We start from the raw sequence: 25,362 nt of genomic DNA on the forward strand, positions 1-25,362 counted from the left end.
TAGATACACCTAATTTTTCCAACACAGTCTTTGAAGGCCAATACTGAGAGTTGTTTTTTTTGCAATGGGCCATTTTTAATATTGTTTTTGGGTGTGCGCACTGCTTCACCCTCAGTATGCTTTCAGGGAGGAATCTGCATCTTGTTAGCTGTGAGCAACTACCGGCCAATATTTAAAATGTTATGAATATCGAAGTGTCTTGGAAAATATACATGAATATGACCCATTTTCCCTCTTTCTGGTTTTACATTCATTACAAAAAACACAAATATTGACACAAGAATATCAACCCCTTTCTTCAGGCATGTTATAAACAAATAATATTCCTGTAGCTTCTCACATTGCAGCTGCAGTCTGACAATTTTGAGATTTTCAAATATCGATGCTAAATGTGAGGCAGGATGTTAGTGTCAACATACTCATTATGGTCTGTAAAACAGTTCTCAAGATGAAGTTTTAAAAGCTGACTCTTGTTTTTAAGATCAAAGGTCTGACAGCAGTGCTACATTCCTGTTAAAGTGGAGTATTGTGGGTAACAAGAAGGAGGTTGTCCATATGGAGTCCTATCTGCTTTCACCTAATGGCTGAACTCCATGTGCAGGTCATGTGTGGTTATTTACCACTATCAGTGTCATCTGCTGTGGTGTTTTTCAGAATTTGACGTATGAAAATGGCCTGAAATCACACATGAGGACATTTTGTAATGACTTTGTAGCGTGTCTTGGTGTAGATGTCTTCGCTATGAGGAACTACAAAGTAGTGAAGCGTATCAGCACATCTGTCAGTCAGACTCTGCATACGAAAGCATATGTCGACAGTGTTTTTGTAATCACTCTCACTGCCAGAGGATAGACAAAGGTCCCCATAGAGAGTTGAAATAAAAAAATATTACCGAGCGAATTAAACCAACCTGTCGTGTCTGTCATAGCTATCATAAAATTGGTGGTTCTTGATTATATTTCTTATAATTTTTGAATAGCCCTTCGTTTAAACATGGTGAGGACCTGTGTCTACCCCTAGCAGTGAGAGTAATTACAACAACACTGTCGGTATGCCAACTGGCCTGCAGCTCCTCACAACTCCAAAAACATTTGGTGTAAATGTCCAAATAATTGTTCTCACATATTGGGAATCTGAATGATTACTGTCTTGCTCTCTTTTAGAGGATGACAAAGATGGTGAAGCAAAGTAAACCCACTTTCACTCTAATTTGGACGTGCGATTATAAAATAACGCAACGCGAAAGCACCCTAGTTCAGGCAGAGAATAAAGTCAATTGAACGGAGTGCCGTGAAATATTGTGCAGACATTCATGGTCACCAGATGATGGATCCTGAGTGAACTCATGCCTTTTCCTTTAGCCCCACCATGAAGTGGGTATTTGTGATTTTGAGGGTGAATTCCCAAGAAATGTTGTAAACACATTCATGTTCTCCTCAGGATACATTTACTTTATTCATCACTTTGGTGATCTGGTATTTTTTCACCTAGTTCATCGGGTCAATCATTTTCATTTTAATGTGTCAAAACCTGCAAAACTAACAACATTGCCATCAGCCACATCACGACTTTGTGTTTAATGACGGACTAGAACAAGACGGTGAACGTTACAGCTGCTTAGCATCAGCACGTTAGCATTTGATTGCTAACGTTGGATTAGGCCGAAGCTCCCAGAGCCCCGACCCTGCAGCATGCTGTAGACTTACTGTTGTTCAGAATTTAAAAAGAGGAATAGAAGCTTGTGATGCATAAAAGGACTACTTAATTAAATAAACTAAGTGCATTAACAAAGAAAGCCAAAGAAAAGAAAACAAAAGCCTTTATTCTCCATGTCTTTTCAGTTGTTATATGAGGAAAAATATGAATTTAGGTACTATGACAAGGCAGTGTAAAAGATTATTTAATCTGTCAGTTATCTGACTTAACTTGTAATTACAGTGTACAGAAGCTTGACTGGCCAATTTATGATTTTTAAAAAAGTAGCAGGAATCAATGTTTAGATTTTGCAAATGCCAAATCAGCTGAATTGAGTTGTCACTCACTCCAACCCCTAATTTTCCAGTTGCAAATTATGTTTCAACCTTAATAATGATAGACTTATATCTGAGGAGCAGGGCTTAATGTTGCATGCTGCCAACAAAAATAAATGGATTTCCATTTCTATAATGTCATCCACTGTAATATAACCTGTCCTGAAACTGACGGCTCAGAAACAGGGTGAATGGAGTGTCGTCTCCCAAGGTCAAGGTCACGGTTTGGGCTGATTCAGGCTCAGAGGCCCTTCTCATTGTCAGCCGGTATCTTCATTTGAAATTCACACGACATGAAGTCAGGTTTGACAGGCAGCATGAGCGGTGCACATGGGGGTTGTAATATTCACGGGAGCGGAGCGAAGATGGATGGATAGCTTTTTCTTACTGCACATTGATTTCCACATTTGGGTGATTAAGTTTATTATACGGCCCGCAGCTACATTAGCATGTGATTATCCTGGGTATCCTACAGAGGGAAAGCCTATTTAACTTTTGAGAACAAAGGGGGATCACGGTGGTCACCTGAGTCCCCCTTTGGAAGCAGAAAGGAAAAACAACATGGACGCATTTGAGCTGGTTGCCCTGGCCGGGATCTGTGTTTAGCTCTGCGGTTCCTCTCAGTCTGCCTCCTTCCCCTCTTTTATCTGTTTCCCCCTTTTCTTTCCCGTCCCCTAGCAAGCATTTCTCCCCGACTCTTTTGTTTGCCAAGATCCAGGTTACTATGGCTACCAACCGGCGCTTTATGAGCACCTCATCCCTCATCTAAATATCCCTAGTTATCTATGGTAATGAAATGCACACACCATTATCTGGCTTAATGAAATACACTCCATTGTCTATGATTAGAGGGAGAAAGCTTTATTTCTCAGTAGTCTTGTGTGGTGGCTTTCCCCGACTACGATAACAACTGCACCACCGTTTGAGCTGTTGGCTCTTTCAGACTCTTTTTTCGTTTGTGAGCCCTGGACAATAAAGCAACACTGTCCAGTTGCTGTGAGCAGCTCTGCTATGCAGCTTATGTGCTACAGTGGCTGTTTGACTGCCCTAATTGGCCTGTCTGCACTCTCTTCGCCTCGTGACCAACTTGCCGCTGCGAGTTCTGCTCCCAAACTAATGCAGCCCATTCAAACAAAAACAAAAACAAAAGGACAGATTATGACAATGCAATCTGTACATATTCCCCAGTTTTTGAAAAGACTATACCACATTAAAGGCTGCCGAAGAGTTGTGTTGGGGAAGCACGGGCAGAAATAGAACATCATTATCCAACAGTATCTGAAATCAAAAATGTTTTGCCTCTTTTGTGTGAGGAAGAAAAAGCCGAATCAACTCCCACCCGCACAGCGCTACTCATCTGTGCCGTGGTCTTTGAAATCCTTTGAAATATCAAGAGCATCTTAAAACAGATATACCGTAAACATTTGCATCTGATATCACTTGTTCCCCCTCAGAGATAAAAAGAGAAACAGTGAAAATACCACAGAGTGTGTACTTTTGTCAGAGCACATCTGCGTGAGTGTGCCGGTGTCTATTTCCAATTTAGGCCGGGGTAATATCTGCAGATTGGGTGGTTAAGTCACTCTGCATTTCATGAGCCAGTCCTGTCAGTAACAGTTATCTCCTCACTGCCCTCTGAGGAGCTGTCGAGGTGAAATGATTCTCCGAAGCTCTGAATAATGCATGAAATTACGTAATGCAAATGGAGGCTTTATTTCCCCTGCCTCTAGCAGACGCAGGCGCCGGGGCCACTGTATTAGAACGGCAGAGGAGAAACAGTAGGAGTCCCTAGAGTAAAGGAACTACGGCGGGGAGCGAAAAGGTCAACGATAAAAAAAACCGGGGCTTCTCCTCACATGCAGCTTCATCAAGTATGAGCTGGAGTTACTGGAGAGCGGGGCGTTATTCACAGGGCTATCATGGGAGACCTATTGTGTGGAGGCAGTGAAATATTCATTAAGCAACAGCCTGGCTGGTTTCCACGCTGCCTGCCCGTAAACCGAAGCACAATCAAATATACATAATAACAGAGAGAGGAGAGCGGCGCAGATTTTCATCAGATCCCGAATATGACACTTGCCTTATATGCACCAAATTAGGCTGCACTAAACTGTTGTTGAGTCCCTGCTTCAACAAGTAGATGAGCCCCCCTCCCCTCCCCGCTCCACCCTCTCTCTGTGTGTAGTGGGTCTGTGTGTAGTGGGTAGACCTGAATGGCATTAATTGCCCCCTAAGATGACGGGCAGATGAAAGTGAGGTGGTGGTTTGCTGTGGGACATGGGGGCCAGTTACAAAGACAGGCTGAGGACGGCTGGCAGGTCTCACAGACTTCAAAAGCAGATAAAGGCCCTTTTTTTTTGCACAAAGGATCCGCTTTTTTCCTTTTTTTTTTTTTTTTGTGCTTAATCTTCAGATTCAGGGGTTTATTCGTGCCAGCCTCCTCGCCTTTGTCCACTTTGTGTCAGGTTTTAACGCCAGAGGATTAAATTGCTGTTGCGGAAATCATTGTTTGTGTTTTCTTCCAACCCGCTGCCTCCCATTGTCCCGCGACATAATCGACCGCTCTCTAACAATATGAGAGGTTCATCTCTTTCCTTTGGTGAGAAATGAACAGCGGATGGATCTGGTCACCTTGTTTGTCTGAGGAAACAGTAGCACAATATGTTGTTTTGTTTAGGCAGAGTGCTCTTAACTCTTTAAGTAGCTTTTTAAAAGAAAATGAGGACAAGGAGGTCTTACTTAGAAGAGCCTCAGAACAGAGAGAGACAACACTGAGCTACCATTGAATGGAACAAATGTGAGGTTGTTTTTCTTTTCTCTGCAAACAAAGGAGGTCTGGCCGGAGAAAATCAGAGTGAACACATCGGTCCCGAGGAATAAATCATACATATTTGGAATTGGGAAAGCTCTTGAACACAAAGAAAACCTTGGCAAAAGCCTTTTTTTCCCCCTGTCTTCGTCAGGTCCATCCACCCGCACCTTCACCTACAGCCCAGATTCCTGTCATTCTCCAGTGAAGGTATTGGTCTCCAGCCCTCCATCTGCCCATGAATAGGACCAGTCACATTCGTGATAGCATTTAATGAAAAATCCACCCGGGCTTTGGAGAAGGAGGGAGGGAGGGAGGGGGATGAAGGGTGAATACGGAGGGAGGGGTTGGGTTGTGTGTGTGTGTGTGTGTGTGTGTGGGCGGGGGGGGGGGGGGCTCGGGTTTGCAGAGGAGTGCTCAACAAAGAGTGCCTTTCACTGGAGTGGAAAGCCTAGATTGCTCCCTCTCCCTCCTCCGCTCTCTTCATTTTGTCTTTTTTTTATTCAACATCAAAAATGTGCCAAATGACAGAAACCCCCAGAGGTTTCTGTGTGTGTGTGTGGTGTGTGTGTGTGTGTGTGTGTGTGTGTGTGTGTGTGTGTGTGTGTGTGTGTGTGGCCACACAAAGGGACAGGTGTCTTGCGGTTTAAGGTGGCAGCGGGGTGAGGAGGACACAAAGGTAAAAGCAAACAATCGGTGAGGCTTCATTGAGAAAGATATGGCCCTGAACTTGTAGAATCGGGAGCTTGTTTCTGCATGACTTTGATCATATTAGAATTATACCTACACAAATACCCCTACAACTATGAAGGATAAGGGTGGTGTTATTCTTAATTAATCTCATTGTCAACAAATCCCATGAAAAGACCAAAACATGACAATCCGTCTCTCAATGCTTTCTGACTTCCCTCCTTGTCTGTGGCTCTCTTTCCCCAAGACCATTGGTTCATGTCAATATTCAAAAACACCTCACAAATACATAATGTCCTTTTAAAAGAGTTCAAGGAGCATATGCAATGCATCCTCATACAACAGTTCGTATGAAAAAGTTTCTCCTCATTTTTCGTGTATTTTCCTACGAAAGCCAAAAAACACGTGTAAATGTCCGCTCGTTCCAAGCAGACATGTTTTTTACAATAAACTTCCCTCTTCACAGGAAACTACTGCGTTGGGTTTAGGCAACAAAACTACTTTAGGAATAGATCGTCGTTAAGGTTCAAATAACCACGGAAGTGCAGTGACTGCATTATGCATGTTACGTGACAAATAAATTATACTTCCTAGTTCAAGATTACATGGATAACATCCAGAATATTTCGTGGGCTACTTACGAGTTACGACGCAATTATTTTACGCGGGAAGAGCTACGAATGCAACCAGCCCGATATACGACTTTCAGAGCATTTTTCGATATATTGATATATATCATATATATATATATATATATATATATAGCAGCTTTGTAAAGACACAGATGAGTAATGTCCACGTGAGAGAATGAAGTCGCTCTCCCTCTGTGAGCTTCTCCCCGCTTTGTTGACATAGCCGGGCCGGCCGAGCGTGCCTTTGGGTGCACGTTAGTACACGTGAGCGTGCCCCTCTGGCTACTTTACGGCCGCTGCTCTGCACTGCTCTCGTAAGGCGGACACAGCTGATAATGGCGTCCCGAGTGTAGCACCCACCCTCTGGTCTCCCCTCAGGCAAACACCGCTTGCCAGAGTTTTTGTTCTGTTTGCACTGTTAGCACTGATAGCAACGAGCCGCCGGCTCACGCAATGGGAATGCTCCCAATCTTGTATTATGCACCTTTAAATAATCCCCCCAGTGCACGGTATTTAGTGGCAAGTGTCACTCAAATAGAAGTAAATAGTGTATTGGTTGGGGACTATTTTCATCTGCGGATTAATCCACATTTGGTGCCCTAGTGAGTATTTGAGGCAGCAGGACGGTGTGTGAGGGATGGAGTCAAAATAAACTCTGGTGTGTGTGTTTATGGTAATGAATGTCACCCAGAGCAACGGTGTGACTCGTTTTCAATCATTTGCAGACAACAATGGAGCTCTATGGCAATAAGATAGGTCAGGATTTGATATACACACAATAATTGTTAATATGAAAATTATAAAATATCACAAGACTTATCTTTTAAAACTGTTTCCTCCCCTTGGTCGCCTGGGAAAAAAGGAAACTCTACAGACAAATGTCAGCGGCAACATATTTATGTTGGTAGTTTATGTCGCTTAAAATGCCAAAACACGGCTGTGGTCCTCATAACACTGATGCTATTTATGTTTCCGCACATGACGCATGTTCAGGAATACTGGCGGCCTGCATCCATAATGTTCACTCCTGTTCCTTTTTTATCTGAATGAATTATTCAAGTGTGCAGGTGTTTATGTGAATATGTGCATGTTTATGTTCCCACACAGAGACTGTAGGGTGAGCGGGAGGATAATGGCATTGACCCCCTTTTGTTGTCTTCCCTGATAAATGGAAATTTAAAGGTTGAATCTGAGGAGCAGTTCGGTTTTTAGTGATTTAATGGGATTTGTGTCTCGCAAAGACATGCAACACTGTTGAAATCTCCTTATGTTTTATAATATTAGCAAAAAGTATGTTTCTAACCCATGTCGGCTCTCAGTTTTATCTTAATACCTACTTGACAACGGGCCAACTCAGGCTGGAAACTACCTTTTGCTAATGTTATACGTTAGAACATTTAAAGGGGACATAATTCACTCAACAATAAAAATGTGTGTGACCATCACTGATTTGTTGACATTAAGAATAGCAGACTGATCCTTTAAAGATCGTATCTAATTAACTCAAAGGAGTTAACTTGGTTCCTTGCTCACAGGAGTCTGCAACACCGGATGACGACACTGTCGGGACATCTTCCAGCTTCTCCCTCCTTTTTGTTTACGCAACCCAACAGGTGCGAAACAAACCAGAACCAAAAAAAGAAGCTTTCTTCTCTTCCCTGACATCAGATAACAAACCTCACTCATTCCTCATTTCCGACAGACGGGACCCACATGTCCTCAGTGTACTTTGCCATCACTCCGATCTCCGTTTTTTGTATATATATATATATTTTTATCCAGTAAAGCAAACAACAGCACGGTCTTGTTTGATTTTGCTTTTGTTCTCCTTGAAGGAGGTCAACCAGACTAAAACTATCTTATTTACTGCTGCAGCCTTTAAGCGCCGGGATTATCTCCATTCAAATTACAAACAGCAAACCGCAAAGGGCACGTTTGGCTAATAGGACGGCGCACATTGATTCTCTTCTTTGCTCATATCTAAAATGTTAATCAATACCCCGAGAGCTTGTGGCGGGTCTTTAGAGGAATGTGCAACAGCGAGCTGATCAACAGTCTTCACAGTTTTCCCTTGGTGCTGCTGTTGAATGGATGACTGACTGGATGGTCTTCTGGGGAACTGCAAAGCTGAAGGGTTTTGTTGTAATAAAAAACAACAACGTTTCTCTTCCAGGGCGTATCACAGCAGTTGTGATGTATTTTCACGATGAGGCTAAACGTTCCCCTGAAGACTTCAGTACAGTAAACAACAAAAGTAGAGTCTACATGCAAAGATTATGTCGTAAACCACAGAATTGTGACCCTTAACACACATTCTGGTACATTTCCTGTTGCAGTTGGTGCACAAGCTGTTCTTTGTCTTTTTTCTACAGTGGATAGCCCTGTTTCTCTTTCCTACTATATTACCAGTGTATTTCTCTCCACGTGTATGTAGAGTATTACCTACAGTTGAAAGTAAACAATGGTACACCAAAAAGGAAAATACACACTGATGATACATAGTAGATTTTTCCTTTATGCCCCTTTTTTTGGCAAGTCTCACTGCCTGAATATTTTAGAGATGCTGAATAATGAACGATAAATGATAAAAGAAATGCTTTATTATTCTCAGAATGGAAATCTTCTTTTCCCGTAGAATTATATAATAATGCAATCTGGGCTATTATTACACTTCCAACTGAATCAGCCAGCAGCCATCTTTCACTGGTATTTTAATATGTTTTCATGCATTATAATGGTTCCGGTTTGTTAAACATCAGAAAATAGGGGAAAATGGCCATCCCAATATTCAAGTTGACACATTTAGATTGCTTGTTTAGTCTGACTAGCAGTTTAAACCCCAAATATAGTAAGATATAAAGATAGTAAAGGGATAGTTTGGATGTGTTGAAGTGTGTTCTTATTATCGCCAGTGATTTGGAGGAACAAACAGCTTTTGGTGCACAGAAGCAAAGCAACATATACTGCTGTGAACATATTGGTGCCACCTGAGGAGAAAAATCAATTCAAGATTCTAAATATTGCAAAAGTGCAATATTTAGAATCTTTTCACAACTTTACCTTGCAGTCCGACAGCCCTTACCGTAGGGGAACTCAAACCTTTATTCCCCTGTTATTCACCACACATACAAGTCACTCAAAAACACAAACTAACAGATTGAGGCAGCAGTAGAACCACTCCACTGTTCTGGAGGTAAAACTACAGTTGTTGTCAAAGGAGTCTGGTGACTTTGAAGAGATCATAAATAACAGCGTTAGTTCCCCAGTGAAGAGGGCTGCCTGATGGCAAAGCTGAGAAAGTATTCTGAATATAGTGTACACTTAAACACATATAGTTTTCTTTTTTTACTTATACCTTTATTAATATTCCGAACTATCCCTTTAAGAGTAAATATTCTACTTTGAGAAGCAGGAATTATTAAATGTTTTTGCATATTTGCTTGACACAAGACTAAGAACCTACAGCTAAACTAGATGCTGTTGAAGCTGTACTTACTTTGAGCTAAATGCTAACATCAGCATGCTAACAGACTCATTTAACATGGCTGACATGCTGATGTTTAACTGGTATACTGTTCAACATGTTCACCTTCATTCAGGGAGTTAGCATGCTAACATGTGCTAATTAGTGTAGCTGAGGCTGATGGGAAAGTCAGTAGTTTCGCAGATATTGGTTCATGAACCAAATACAAATTAAAGTTATGACGAGATGATGGGAGATGAAAAGTCAGAGAATCAATGAATGTCATGCCAATCCATGCAATAGTTGTAAAATAAAAGTTAAATGCTAATCTCATGATGACTCCAGGTAAAGTCAGTCAGATTTATCTTCTGGGGACCACGAATGTCTGTACATCATTTCATGGAAATCCATCCAATAGTTAAAACAGTGGATCCAATATCATAATTGTTGCAGATTAATTCTTTGCCGTTCAGTTTAAGGAGTGATCTTTTGTTTTAGCTCTAGGCTGTCCATGTTTTCAGTAGGAAACCGTTGGCGATGAAGTTATCCGTGTCTGCCGAGATACAGATGGTCTGCTTCTGCTTGTTGCTCCTGAAAATCATCCGTCTTGTAATCTGTCCATTAATGGCAATCATGAACGGCAGGTGGACAGTAGGCTTCAGTAACCGTGCAACATGGACAGCTGGATAGTGTAAATGTTTGAAGGGGAGGCCGGGGGGTGGGAAACAGAGCTGGGATGTTTGCTTGTTTGTGCAGGGAAGGCTGCTGCACAACTGGAGCCAGATTTTCCTGGACACCATAACAAAAAACGCCCGCGGTTCGGTTACCGGGACTAAAATAAAAAAATTTAAAAAGCGAAAGAAATGAGGCTTCTTTGTTGTGCAACTGGGAAGCTTGTATGTGATAGGAGTGGGGTAAACAAGAGCGTAGATTTGCCACGAGGAGCCCGCGGTCCATGTGCACGTCTGAATGATGATTAACTGTAATTACCTAACGGTACCTGACCTGCATGCCAGGAGGCAGCCCAAGATTAATGGGGCTCTGCTGAAAACGGAACAAAAGCTCACATTTCCGAGGTAATGAATCGCTCTGGTACTGTGGCATCTTCACATGGTTCGCCCAGGCCCCCAGGGAGGTTCATTACAACGGGAGGAATAGATGGATCCTCTGCAGCATTTTTCAAACGGGGTGAGGGGAAGCATGCAGGCGAGCAGGAGGAAGTCTTAAATCGTCCCAGACATCCTGGTTGCTGCGTGGCCTCTATAACCAGAATAGAGATAAACAGCCTCCTCAGTGCTTCCTAAATGGGTGGTAAACACTACAAAGCAAACCGCCTCGTTTGCCTCGTCTCACTCGCACACAAGGTGTTGAAACAATGAAGCTCTGTGCCGCAAACGGGTTCAGTAATGAAGACAAATTTGACGTGCGCCGACGCTGTCGCGGTGAGTGACAAAAAACGGCGGTGAATTATATTTCCCACGTCCATTCATAAACACCTCAGACTTGAACTGAGCCGGCCTGCCACTCAGCATTATCTGTATTAAAGGAAGCAGGTTTAATTTCACGAGGAAGCTCACTCTTTGGTAACTAACGCCTGGAGGGCAAGGATTTATTACAAGTGTCTCCTGTTATAAATTACAGTCCAAGGAATAACCTGCAGATTAATGGTGACATTATTTAGTTTGGTGTTGTGGGGGTTATATATTTTTTGAAAAATGAACGACCCAAAACGTCACCGGACAATGTGTGAAAGAGGCCCGCGTGAGATTTAGCATTAGGAGTTCTGCAGGAATGAACACTGGTGATGTATGGAAGTGGGCATCAATTATTGGAAGTCAAACTCCTTGAGGCAACAATGAGAGGATTTACGAGGCTGTGACATTTTTCATGCCCTTGAACATGTTGCCTCCAGATACGTAGGTCAATAGCAGGATGAAATACAACCTGACTGGAGGTTTTAATGATTACAACGCACACAGGCCACATCTTTCTTGGCCCATTAAGCCACGTAAATACTTGAAGGAAACACAGGTTGGGGCATGCCCGGCTTCACATCACGGTGTGTTCAGTGGTGCCTTGAGCAAAGCCAACGGCCTTTTTCCTTCTGTTTACAAGCCTCTAATCATGTTAATAACACTTGAATCGATCAGAGACCAAGACCGAAATAAAGTAACAAGACTTAGAATTTGTGCCTGTGCACGTCTGAAGGAGATGAAAGAGAAGCGGGATATAACCTTTAAACTGCCATTCATCAGGGGAAGACGACAAAGGGAGTCACTGCCATTATCCTCCCTGTCATCCTCCAGTCTGTCGGGGCACATTAAAATGCACATATACACATAAAAACCTGCACTCTTTAATAATGTATTGAGATGTAATAAAAAATAAAATACACTATGGATGCAGACCATTTTATTAAACATGAAAACAAGGATGTTACAAGGACCATCCATACCAGTGTTTTTTTTTATTATGTTAACACTTTTACAGGATAAATCTGGTGATTTTTTTTTTCTTCAACAAATCCCATGAAAAGACTAAAATCAACAATCAACCGATCAAACTAAGAAGTATTGTTTGTGTATCCAGAGCTGGAAATATCTTATTCCTCTGCAACAGAGCTCCATTGTTGTCAAAAACTACTAAGAACTCACAAGTCACACAGCTGCGCATCTAATGATTAGAGAGAACTGCACGATGGTTATTTTTTAAATAATGGTTAATTTTGAAGCTGACTTTTTTTCATTCCATGCATTATTGTTCATTGTCAAAATATCACGCCTAGATTACCCACAATGCAGCCTGGCCACTGACTCTTTGGTTGACTATTCTGTTGTGATATGCTAGGAGCAACTATTGTGTCCCCGGGCTGCTAGCTTGAGATGAGGAGCCGGCTACAGAGGTCTGGCACCCTCACTTATTTTCTAACTTTTATCTGACTTCCCACAAAAGACATTACGCAACAACACACACCATGGTACTACTCCCCAAATCCTTGAACCATGGCCAGCTTATTTTTGACTCATGCATCATAAATACTGATAGCGGACCAAATGTGTATTAATCCACAGCTGAAAATAGCCCCCAACATGTGCATTATTTACTTCCATTTGTGTTTACTAAAAACTACAGTGACCAGCTGTTTGAGGAAATATCTGAGCCTTTTTTTTTTTTTTTTAAATGAAAGTAAAATATAAAAAAATGTACATATTTTGTAGGAACCAGTAGGAGTTGGAAGGACGGGACAGAGTAGGAAAGAAGTCAGCAATGAACTAATGAACTGTTTATTTGGGCCTTTTCATGGAAGGATTTGTTGACAACGAGAACATTTCAGTTTTTCATTAAAAAAAAGAAACTGGTTAACATAATAATCACATTCAAAACATGTAATACAACTTTAATAAGATTGTAAAGTACAGCTGTGCAGAATGATGCATCAAATGATCTTGGTAACGTGAAAACATCTATATTCGTAAAGTAGTTAGCATTAATCTCCTGAAGGTCTTTCATCCTGGGAGGTGTTTAACAGCAGATTATCAGAGATGACTCCATCAACGGGAGACAAAAGACTTTCCTTCAGCTAATTTCTTGGCAAGAGAGGCTCCACAACCAGGAATGACAGTGTGGACAAAAGACTAGACATTCATTTATCTCCCCTATATGACCCTGATGCAAATGAGGAATATGAAAGCAAGCAATCAATTCCCTAATTGGGTTTGCGCTATTTTAACTTGTTAAGGGGGCCTCAGTCTAGATTAAAACGGAAGGTCAATTTCTCATTGTGACAATTACTGTATTCATTTCACAGTGCAACAAAAGACTCCAGCAAAGGGAAGACACTGCAGTGAACCAGATGCCTCCCCATTGTGAGTTTCATCTCACTCGTTACAATCTGCAGACGCAATAGTGTGGTCCAGTTATACATTGACATTTCAGAATAAATAGGATGGTCACTTTTTAAATTAAATTATTGGTCATCTTGAATTATTTTTCTTTTAAATAGATTTGACAAACAAATCTCAATTCTTCAAATGTTAATGGTATGTTTAAAAAAAAAAAAAAAAAAAAAGATACTTGGTGTTGACAAGATAATACTTTGTAATATTAACACTTCAGAAAAGTTATTCTCTATAAATAAATATTCCTTAATAATTTAAGTTGAAGGAAAAGATTCGAACACACAAAAAAACAAAGCTAATCTTGTTACCACATTTGATTAACAGCATTACGTAACAACCCTATAACTGTAGGATTTAGATTCAAACATTGATAAAACTCGACTGTTACCCAGAGACAAGAGCACAGGTAGAAATAAACCCAAACTGTTGCTCATGCTCAAGAAGCTGAATTGATAAATAACCTTTATGGGGTATTAAAAACTCCTCTTGCAAGTATGTGTTTACAGGAAAGCTAAATTTAAAAAAAGGATGATAGCTTTGTTGCTCCACAATAAACACAGATATGTTTGAAGTGGAATTCCTTTAAAAAAAAAAAAAAGGAGCACACGCAAACGGCAGCAGCCCTGCTGGGAAGGTTATAAAGTTGGAGCTGAGCGGCTGCAAAGCTGCAGTGGAGCATTTATTTTGGCTTCCTAAGAAACAAATCAGACAGTTGATATACAGCTATACGCCCTCATGTCACATCAATAGTTTAGTTACCAGCAGGGAGAAACCAAAGAATTAGAATAAAAATTAGATTACCTATCCCCTGTGCTAAAAGCAATGCACTCAATTACTCCAGACTCAAAACTTCTCTAGAGGTTTTTTTTTGCTGCATCGCCATAGATCAAAAAGGAGTGGGAGAGCAACACGTCACATCTGTTACTGTGTTTCTCCTGTTCTCCTTTTCTCTCCTGTTGAGCGGGAAGAGAAATCTGTTGAAAGCTCCACAAACCACGCAGCCTTTTAACAAGATGCACTTCATCTTCCCGGTGTTTGCTTTAGGGATCGGCTTCGTCCGGGATGTCGAACTCAAAGCTCTTATCGGTCTTTATCTGCATCTTAACAGGTTTCTAGCGGGAGCAAAGCCAAGCGGACCGATACGATTAAATATAGACCCATTTTGCAAGTTGGTAATGTCCCCCTGCTTTCTATGGGTTCAACCAGAGTTCATGTTATTAGTATTACAGGCCTTTCATGCTCTCAAATCTCACACAGATCAGGAGGGCTTTGTGAGGTATGCCACCATCAGCCAATTAATGCCCACGAGTACAGCTGCTCTGCCTGTAAGGTCAAGACCAAGCACTTTTCACAGCGTAATGCCTTTTCCACTGCTTCAACATCTTTTTTTTTGTAAGTTGTTATTCAGCTCTTTGGGAACATTTTGTAATTCACACCACAAACATTACATAACTTGGGTCACAAAGGTGACCTTGAACTTGTCTCCTGAGTCAAATAACAAGCCCGCTGTGCTTTAGGGTAGAGGGATCTGCACAAATCCCACCCACATTAACAGGAGAAGAGATGCCGTCTGGGAGATTGAAGGGAGGCATTTTAGGCTTAGAAGAACCGCGCTTTAGATCAAATCTCAGGGACAAAAGTTACTTTTCAGGCGTTTAACTGGCACTTTACTCTAACTCGGGCTGACCTGAGACGAGGGCTTCTTGCTCAAGGACACAGAGCTGCTACAGGGATTAATGTGCAGATGTTTTAGTGGTGAGCTTCCTCCGACCTTATCGTGATATCCCAAATTAAATGCGGCTGACTTGAGTATTCTTTGTAGCGAGTCCCATCCAGGCCCATCTATACTGGTCCACCTGCACCAAGTCTTTGGTCTTGTACTGTGTATATTAATGTATGGCAAGACATTAACACTTTTAAAGTTGAGGCTTTAATTCCCTCTGGGCGGACTCGTGATCAACTGCAGCCACTGTGCTACTAAAAAGGCACTTATTTTTATGACAGTTTGTGTCCAAACATCACTACACTTATAATCCACCAACAGAGATAGCATTACACATTTTAAACATAATTTACATAACCACTGAACTCAAACGAACCAGATACAGATTTACAGAGCAGTTTCAAAATTAAACCTGGCACAATAAATGTGCCGATAGCAATACTACTCATTAATCACAGCCTTTAAAATGAAAGCAGAATAGTTGGCAGCCCCAAAGTTGAGGGATAAAAAGGGTAACAGCGCCACCTGGAGGTGACTGACAACAGAAAGATCTGTTAAATCAATTTTAAAACAAAACAAAATTAAGGGTTTTAACACAATCTTCAAATAGATTAGATCATCAAAAATAATCCCTGACAAAATCCTTTAGCAAAGGAATGCTCAAAGCACAATGCACATTAATTATTACTAAAATGCAGTAGTATGATGTAGTTTAATGCGTTCTTTATATTTGAACAACAATGGCGGGCCATCATGGTGCAAACATTTCCAAAAATGCAACAGAATTCAAAATACAATTTGTATTTTTTTTTTGCAGCCAAAACAATCACAAGAACCAAAACCAAGAGGAATTAGAGGCGACTGAAAGCAGCTCGCTTTGGCACCTCCACTGTGTCAAATGTCAAAAGGAAAAGACGCATGCTTTTCATTTCTGATTTTCTACTGGTTGATACTTCCCATTCTACTGGTGAATTTGTCCTCGTCAAGGTTCTTGTGCTCTGGGACATGGCGGAAGGTGCAGTCCTGCCTCGTGCAGCCCGTGGTCCTCCAGAAAAAGCACTCCTTGTTGTACAGGCTGCAACTTGGAAAACAATGTCGAGGTTTAAAATGCATCAGTGAAATGACACGGCTCTTTTTCGCCTCTAAATAATGGGAACAATTAAGCAGAATAACTTATATGAACAAAGACAATCTAATACTATATTATTATTTTATGTTGTACTTTAACCATTAATGCAAGTAATATAGATTTCTCCAATCTCATTACACTTGAAAGCAATGTGTTAGATGGAAAATAATAATAATAATAATAATAATAATAATAATAATAATAATAATAGTGTGTTCTTACCCGAGGTGTGTAAAGGGGCCCGAGGGAACCGATCTGGACATGCCGAGTCCAGTGTGGAATTTACTGGGAAATCGCACAGAGAGTGGAGCGCCCTCTACCACCAGCCCCTGGAGAGGAAACGGACATTTACCATCTGAAGCCCAACAGAGCTCAACCGAAGAGCCACAGGAGTAGAAACGAACTGATGGGATTTATGTTTATTTGTGTGATGGGGAAAATACTGTCACTGTTTTAGAGAAGCAGACAAGACTTCAACCCATGAGTAACTTTACAGAGTTAAAAGAGATGCGGTTGTCAGTCACTGTTTTAAGGATACAATCAAAAATAGGTTCCTCCAAATGTCAAACTTCCTGCTCTACAACATGCCAAATTGTGAATACAGACACACATTTTACATTTGCCTATAAATATATATACATATATATATACATTTTGTGGCTCCAGATGATTTAGGTCAAAGTTAAATGTAATGAGCGTGATGCTTCTGATAGATGAAAGACAATGTGCCTTTCCACCATGCAATCCCACTCTCATAAAGATTATTATTTACAACAAAGAATATTACAAGATACATCATGACACAAGCTTATTCTCCCATTTCAACAGCTGCAAGTGGCTCCAGATTGACACATCAGCTCGTGGCCAAAACATATTATATGAAAATATCAGTAAAAGTAAACAGATACATACATTAATACACTGGATGGCTCGGTCACAGTCCTCTTTTCTGGTGTAGTTCACAAAGGCACACTGGTGTTCCAGCAGCATCTTGATGCTGTAGACCGTCCCGGCTCTGAGAGAAAAGGCAGCACACAAGGTCTTTAACATCCCTGTGAGGGCGATTTGCTTCACAGCTCGGAGTCAATTATGCCGAATACAGTCAACACGTCGCTTCAGCAGCAATAAATAAATAACAAGCTCAGAGTCGACACATTTGTAGCCTTTGGGTGGTCAAAATCCTCAATAATTCAGTTTATGCATAATGGGATTTTTCCATCCGAAATATTTATTGGAATCTAAATTAAACGCTAAAATGAGAATAATCCAGAAATTTAAACTGCAGCCGTTGAAATATCTACAAATGTGGATCTTATTGTAACTTTACCGCTTGACTGTTTATTCTCGTTTATCAAAACTGCCCTTTTCCATTCTTCTTCCGCATCTCCTGTGAAACTAAACCGATTCTGCCGAAGTGCTGAATGTCACCCTCAAATAAAAACAAGCTCGGAGGCGTGAAGGAGATCGGACTGCGGTACTTTACCTGCTGAAGAGCTCGTGGAGTGTCAAGTAGGTGACAGCAGGAGCCAAGGATCCAACCCAAACGGAGAAAATGTCCCTTTCAGAACAGAAGAGATTAAACCATTTAAAAATCATGATGCACTCTGGGCACAAATCAGCAAATAATCCCCAAATATGTGAACGCGCTACATTAACATCTGTTATTGCTCAATGGCACAACATTTGTTTAGTAAATGTAAAATTACTAATTGACATCCAGTTAAACAGTTTGTTGTTTGCAAAAGACACAAATATACTGCTTTGTATGTATGAACTACCAAACATCTGTTATTTCAGCATTTCCAAAGTGAGAGACGGTTTGCAGATACACAATAAGCATTAGCGCTACGGTTTTCCACCTAAAGGGGAGGCACGAATAATCTTAAAAACCCAGATTTTTCTGGCTTTTCATTTTGCTTTGTAAAATTGTCTTTCATAAAGGACACAATCTACAAGACATAAGCAACCTGTCACAAACCTAACAAAAAGGTAATAAACTGTAATAGTTAACGTTTTTCTTTTTAAACTACTACTAAAGAAAACTTATTCAAATGCCGTCTTACGGTTTCACAGAATTCTTTGAACGAGGTGATGGAGACTGTGAGTTTGATCTGCTTTGGACTAAAGCATCGAACTCTTTGACCTGCTGCATTCTGGGACGATTCGTTTGGAGGACAACCCACTCTCCCGCGTCGTCGTTTTCTTCCTGCACCACTGGTTGGTCCGTGTTGTCATAACTGGCACTGGCATCTGAACAAAAATAAAAAATAACTAGCAGAACATCACCGAAGACACCGCTCACAACTCTTGAGGAAGGTTTTGGGGTGTTTACCTCCAGGACCCGGATTACGTTCATCACCAAACAGAGCTTCGACGGCTTGCTCCAACGTGGCGTGCGTTTTCAAGGCCTCCAAGCTCTGCGCCCAGGTGAATCCCATTTCCTACAATGGACGAACAAAGACATCCTCCTGAGTTACCGTGATACCAGCATACAGACAATTTCTTTTTCTTTTTCTTTTGGTTCTGATCTGGCGGCATCTGGTGGTGAACTTGCAGATTACAACCAACTACGCAAACGGCCCCATCAAGAGCAGCCGTTCTGGGCTACTGTAGAGACATGGCGTCCGGCTCAATCTAAGGTAATAAAAACGTACGCAACAATATAATATTCAACGTCCGTCTCTGTTCTTTTTAAAAAAAAACAGATGACTCAGATGAGTCACTGGTCCATTTGCGTGCCATTTCTTTTGCCTTGTAAACGTGAGCTTCTCCTACCATGAGGTGCAAGGTCTGCGCTCGTTTCAGCTCATTCACGGCTTCAGCGCTCGAACTTTCCAGCATCAACACTTCCTTATAGATCAGCGAGGCCTCGTAGTATCTCTGGAGAAGATGAGAAGGATCAAAATCTGCTTTTTCTTACATTTATTTAGTGAATTAAAAATGAAAGCAAAAAAACTAAAAAGCACAATAACTTTTAGTTAAGCATTTGGGAAGTAACATCGTAGATGAAAACAAAAACTAGTGGCTTGCAAACTAAATCATTTCTTAACAATCTCACACCTTTATATTTGATTTGTACTGCAGGTTTTGCCACAATATTAGGCGCTTTACTGAACTTGTTGAGCCAGTTGCAACATAAAAAAAGAAAAGATACTATACATGAAAAGAGAACCCGTAGGTAACGGAAAGGATCACAGTGTAAGCAGAGTGAACTGGATACAGGAGCAGTGATTTACCTTGAGCCCACAGAGAGCTTTTCCTTTCCTAAATAAACCTTTTATCCAGTTGGGCTCCATGGAGAGCGCTAGGTCAGCATCCCTGAGAGCGTTTTCATACTGCTGCATTCTTTCATAACACAGGGACCGATTTCCAAATAACCTGAAACGGAGTAAATTAAATTCTTGGTAATTATTAATCACTGCTTCTGTGTGGGAACATGTAGTCAATTCTAGTCCACGTGCTTACTTAAATTCCTTTGGGTTGTATTTAATGGCGTCGGTGAAGCATTTCACGGCCATCTCGTACTGTCCGGAGACCGCCAAACGATTTCCAATACCTGGAAAGAAGAGCGAGGTCGTGCCTGCTTCAGTGCTTTCATGCGTTTGTTTTTGTCAAAGTCTCAGTGACGTTAATGTGAAATATAACTCACCAGCGAGCTCTCTGCTTCTTTTGGCCAACTCTTCTGTAGTGGGGTCCATGAATTCCTGTTAAAAGTTGGAGTTAGTCTGAAGTATGGCGAGCACTACGGGAAACGATACATCATCACGTAGCTTTCTGTCAAATATCAAGTTATGATGCTTTTAGGGCCCAATCGGTTATCATTTGACCACATAATAAAAAAAGCACAATCACAACTCTAATTGAAGAGTGAGACATTAATAGGAAAAATTATTCCCAAGCTGACATTCTTATAATGTGACTGATAGTTAAAATATTTAGTTAAAAATATCGGTAAAGCAATTCTGGAGGTCATTATTTGGATAATTGTATGCCTTAAATAAATGCAAATACTATGTTTTCATAGTTCCCACCTCTTTATTGGGTTCATGTTTCTCTTCCTTCTTTTGAATTTCAGGTTCCTCCACAACTTTTGGCTTTTCCTCCCTGGACGGCAAAACCTCCAGTAATTTAGTTTTTTTCTTTCTTTCCCTCGCAGGTCTCTCGTTAAACGCCTCCTCGGCCACCAATTTAGTTGTAGAAGCATATGAATTATTTAAATCCAAATCCTGCAGAAAATAATGAAAAAGGTGACAATAATTATCCACAAACGGACAAATAAGACTTGTTGGTTGTTGTAAAAAACTTGGCTGATCAGGCAACCATGATCAAAATCTGAGGACATTTTTAACTGGTAAAAATTCAGCAAGAATGTCACCGCATAGTTAACTTCCAGTAGTAAACAGTGAACACTCAGTGCACCTGAAGAGCTGCTGTGGCTTCTTAATGTGGCAGACTTTAAAATATTTTGTTTTATTTTTGGGAAATAAGTTTAACTCTCATTGAGCTTAACCATTAGCAAAGTTATAACCGGTTTAACCGACTGAAAAGTGAAGCCAATGTAGAAGTGTCTTAAACTGGAATTCTTTCAAATAGCCAGCAGGGGGCGACTCCAAAAGAAGTCAGATTGTATAGAAATCTATGAAATAAAAAAGACCCTACTTCTCATTTGAGTTATTCCTTCAGTAAACATCATAAACATGAGTTTGGGCTCAATCTCTAGTTTCAAGTCTTCTTCAATACAGCATGATGTAAATGTTGGTCCATTTAGTGTCAAATAGACCATAAAGCAGGGTGTGCTTTAGGTCGGGGTGACCTTGTGATTGGCAGGTCATAACCACAGCGTTGTCTGATCTGGGAGTTGTCGGTGTTTATGTCTTACAACTTTAACTCTTTCACAGTTTGTTTTATTTGGTATTCAGGTGTACTTTGCTCCACCATCTGGTGACATTACTGGTTGTAAAAAACTAAGATGCCAATCATGAGGCTTCAAAATTGTAGTCCACAAACACTTCTTATATACAGTCTACGGGTGTAACGCAACAGACCAGGTTATATCTTTGTGAAAGCGACACCAGCTGTGATCACTGCTTTCTGCATTATTTTTTTTTAAAAACAAGGACCAAACTATTTAACTGATCACGTCAAACTATTTCCAAAAAGTGTTGCAACTATTTCTTCTTGAGAAATAATTTCACATCCCATGTGATTACCATCCCATTAATTACTGGTCATGAGACATGTCTGCGCCACCTTAATAATAATAATAATTAAAGGGTTTGTTTAAAAAAACAAACCGACAATAGTGCTCCCAATGTGACAAACAGAAATGTAAAAATGTCCACAAACCTTTTGCTCCCCATCTTTGGTTGTAATAATCTCCCCAGGGGTTTCTTCTTTATTATTAGCATTGTTCTCATCACATCCAGCCGCCTCTGTTCCACTTTGTGTTCTCCCAGGTTCAAGAGAATAATTTGCTTCTGCAATACTTTCAATAACAGGATTTTCTTCCTGAATTTCTGAGGAGTCTGACTCTCCTTTTTCTTCCTCCTGAAATGACAAAAAGAAAACCTTAAAATGTCCTTACTGTCTGGATTTTATCTCCAGGCTGAATGTGCATTTGTTGTAATTCACAGCAATACGAGTAAAACAATTCTTACAGGTAAAATGTCTTTTACTGCGTTCTCCTTGTCTAACCGTTTCTTTTCTCTTTTACGCTGCAACAGAAAAGACAAAATATGCTGTGAGTCGCTGTCAAAGAAAAAAACGATGACACTAAATGTTAAATCCTGATAATTATGACACTGACCAATTTCTTACGCTTGTTCTTCTCCGTTTTATCCTTACGTCGTTCCTCTTCTTCTATCCGTTCCTTTGCATGTTTATCAGCCTCCTGAAAAAAAAGTGAGTCAGAAAGTTGTATCGTTCTACAACCCAGGGATACATAATAAAGTGAACTTCTTGGTTTCACTTTCAAAGAAGAGAAACAGAAGTGTAATACCTCGTCAGTGAGTTGTTTTATTTGTGGATGTGGTTCTAAAGGCTTGTAAGCAGCATTATGTGCATAAAAGTGATCATCTTCATCATCATCATTATAGTCGTCGTCAGAATAAATGATGTCGTCCTCCAGTTCGCCAGCAACGGTCCTTAAAAAATCAAAACCTGGGAGATAAAGACAAATACAAAAAAGATGCCATTCATTTATTCTAGTGCCATCTGAACCTTTTGCCTCCATCTTCTGACATCTCTCCTTCCCCACCAACCTCCTCCCCTCTTCTTATTTTGTATTATTAAAACAAGCTACAAGAATACTTCATTTTTTGAACGTGGTAAGAGCTGAATGGATGGATTCATTACGTACAACCTGTGCTGTGTGCGTAGGGCACCACTGAAAATGATCACCAAAAAAAAAAAAGAAGGTAATTTTGATTGCAGTCTGGAGCCCTGTGAACCCATAACCCTTTGCAAACAGCTCGGGAGAAACAGATGAACGCTGGAGAGCAGTTAAATATTAAACAGGATCTGCATTTTACCGACAAGACTAATTACGAGGGTGTGGTAGGCTCACTTTGGTCTCGATACTTGACTCTTGACAATACAACATGTAATTACTTAGGAGAGATACTGTAGCAATACCTCTAGATCTAAAACCAACGTTGACCCAAAGAAGAGAAGGGTCGCCCCGATAAAAGCTCTGCTTCTTTGTCTCACACACCATCACCGTTATGCTGTAATGAGCCAACACCGATCTTGGTCAGGTGGTCATTAATGAATGATCGATTGAAAAGGGACAATCGGGCTAAATATGCATCTTATGTTACTGAAACTATTTATTGTATTGTTGTATTAGTAATAAGCTGTTTGGTTTAAGCCTCGCACTGCCATCAAGATCAAGAAAGTTAGCAGAAGTATCCTGACAAGAACACCAGCTTCAAGAAGACCGGACTACTTTCTGGGTAGCCTGCTGGGGTTGAAGGGCACAGAACGCCCTCTCCTTGCTGATGCCGATATAAAACAATATAGTCCCAGACAAGGGGACTCCCAGGATGACTCAGGAACTGACCAAGAAATTAGTAAAATGGTGTTTCCTGCCATCAACCTGTCTAACAGTGAACATCTTTGAGAAGTAAAATCAACTAAATGTACTTTTACATCCATTTATACTGGGTGTGTTTTATCTCCACCGTCACTTAGAAATAACCTTACCTAATAATCCAGAGGCAATGACTTCCATGGATTGACGTCCATTTATGAAATCTATCATAGATTCCTGTGAAAGAGAAAAGACCAGCGACTTAAAATACATCCATTAACGTGTCCTTGCTGTAGCCACACAGTGCAAAAATATTAACTACATACTGCTATAAGTAACGTACTGTGTAACCCTTCAGACATCTGCTGTGTGTGAGGTTATATTTTTGGGTTGTTATGCAGAGCAGTTGCGACAAGAGCTTGATTGCCATTTTAAATCTGAGACAAGATAACCTCTGGCACCATAACCACTTTGTAATCAGAGCTCAAGTAATACATTAGTCCACATTTTTTGATAATTCATTATTTGCGTAATTTTTCAAGCAAAATTACACATTCACTGATTACAGCCCTGCAAATTTACTATGTGTATTTTATTTAAATGCCGCAATTAGAAGATCTAAGAATTTGAAATGGACATTCATCTGTATTTTCTGACATTATATAGACATAATCATTTATCCGTTAACGGTTAAGTCGCAGCCCTACAACTGTGCCTAACTGCTTACTGCTATAATAATAATAATAATAATCTGTATACGACATACAATACTACACGTTCTAGTTGTTATCTGCAGCAGTTACCACAGGAACTGGGAGGTAATATTAATGTTGTAAAATTTAGACTAGATGTCTCCCATGTTTCTGTAATATGTAATACGGTATTACAGCATTACAGAGATCTTTGATATTATTTTCGTGAAAATAAGCTGCCAGAGGTAGAACTGGTAATAACAATAATAATAATAATAATAATAATAATAATAACACAATACAGGTTTCCGCCTGCTTGACTCATACTCACGTGTGTGCGCATAAGTCTCGAGTTTTCTCGAATTCTAGATAAAGGAGCACCACCTGAAAAGGTTAAAAAAAAGGGGTAAAATACATGAATGGTTTTATTAAAGGCCGGCCTTTAAGGTTACAACTCAGAAGGGGTGCAGGTAGCTAGTTACATCCGACACATCATTAGCTCGCGAGCTAGGGAGCTAACTGGCGTCACATTTGACTCAGTAACAGTGAAATGAAACTCAGCGACGAACATCAAAACTACCAAAAGACGCAGTCTCACCTTTAACAGTGTCCTTCTTTTTGGGCATGATTGAAGCTAAATGTCTTTGCGTCGGTTCCCCGCAACTGTTACAAAACGTTACTGAGGCTATTTGTATATTTCTCGTTGAAGGTAAATGTAGTTCTGTGCTACCACTGTTTTTCTTTTTCTTCTTTCCGTGTTTGATTGAGAGAGCGTTTATTGCCTGGCTTTAAGCTTTCAGGCCGCCTCCAAGAGGATCCAATCAGATGCTTAGTGAGTTAGTTTTGTTGTAGTTCAGGGGCCGTGATTGGATGTCGTGCCTGTCAATCATTGTAAAGCAGACGGAAGTGGAGATGGAGGCAATCTAAGGACTAACAATACTCCTCTCTGCGTTTCTGCCGTCATGGTGCCACAGAGAAGTTAAGTTGAACTATTGTAAATAATATATATTATAGTCAAATTAAATAAAACTAATCATTATAATATCTAACATATTGGACATCTGTTCCTACCATTTATGCAATTAATCCGATTTCCAAAACTATTTAACATGCTTTAACCCTCATGGGTTATTCCAGCCATGGACTTCAAAACATTTTTCTTAAAAGCACTAGAACTGTTAACAAATAAGATGTTGTTATTAAAATGAATTCAGGAAACACCACTGCAGATCCATGCCACAACCTGTTTCAACTTCTCCCCCCTG

General features: G+C 40.4%; 1 protein-coding gene across 2 annotated transcripts; it reads right to left on the reverse strand.

Moving 5' to 3' along the window:
• Positions 1–12,885: 12,885 nt before the first annotated feature.
• On the reverse strand, positions 12,886–24,876 carry LOC117751508 (RNA polymerase II-associated protein 3-like). Of its 2 annotated transcripts, none has more exons than XM_034563421.1 (18): positions 24,696–24,876; positions 24,429–24,481; positions 23,579–23,642; positions 22,374–22,534; positions 22,182–22,265; positions 22,033–22,089; positions 21,722–21,922; positions 20,407–20,601; positions 20,025–20,079; positions 19,841–19,931; positions 19,612–19,753; positions 19,151–19,255; positions 18,708–18,816; positions 18,439–18,625; positions 17,859–17,933; positions 17,288–17,390; positions 16,598–16,704; positions 12,886–16,321 (listed from the first exon to the last, which is right to left on the reverse strand). In XM_034563421.1, the coding sequence occupies exons 1-18, from the start codon at positions 24,721–24,723 to the stop codon at positions 16,186–16,188; spliced, it is 1,953 nt and encodes a 650-aa protein (XP_034419312.1). In that variant the 5' UTR covers positions 24,724–24,876; the 3' UTR covers positions 12,886–16,185. The 2 variants fall into 2 exon arrangements, with proteins under 2 accessions (XP_034419312.1, XP_034419311.1); XM_034563420.1 differs by having other exon boundaries at positions 12,886–16,327; positions 24,696–24,875.
• Between the last annotated feature and the right edge of the window lie 486 nt (positions 24,877–25,362).

Source organism: Cyclopterus lumpus, chromosome 22, assembly GCF_009769545.1.
Source record: "Cyclopterus lumpus isolate fCycLum1 chromosome 22, fCycLum1.pri, whole genome shotgun sequence".
Lineage (NCBI taxonomy): Eukaryota > Metazoa > Chordata > Actinopteri > Perciformes > Cyclopteridae > Cyclopterus > Cyclopterus lumpus.

What these genes read in the sequence shown, in the direction of transcription:
- LOC117751508 (XM_034563420.1), bottom strand. Translation starts at nt 24,723, where the DNA reads ATGCCCAAAAAGAAGGACACTGTTAAAG. An exon ending in AAAGAAGGACACTGTTAAAG is followed by an intron (nt 24,482 to 24,695) that starts GTGAGACTGCGT and finishes TAACCTTTTCAG; the next exon opens with GTGGTGCTCCTTTATCTAGA. An exon ending in CCAAAGATGGGGAGCAAAAG is followed by an intron (nt 20,602 to 21,721) that starts GTTTGTGGACAT and finishes TATTTTCTGCAG; the next exon opens with GATTTGGATTTAAATAATTC.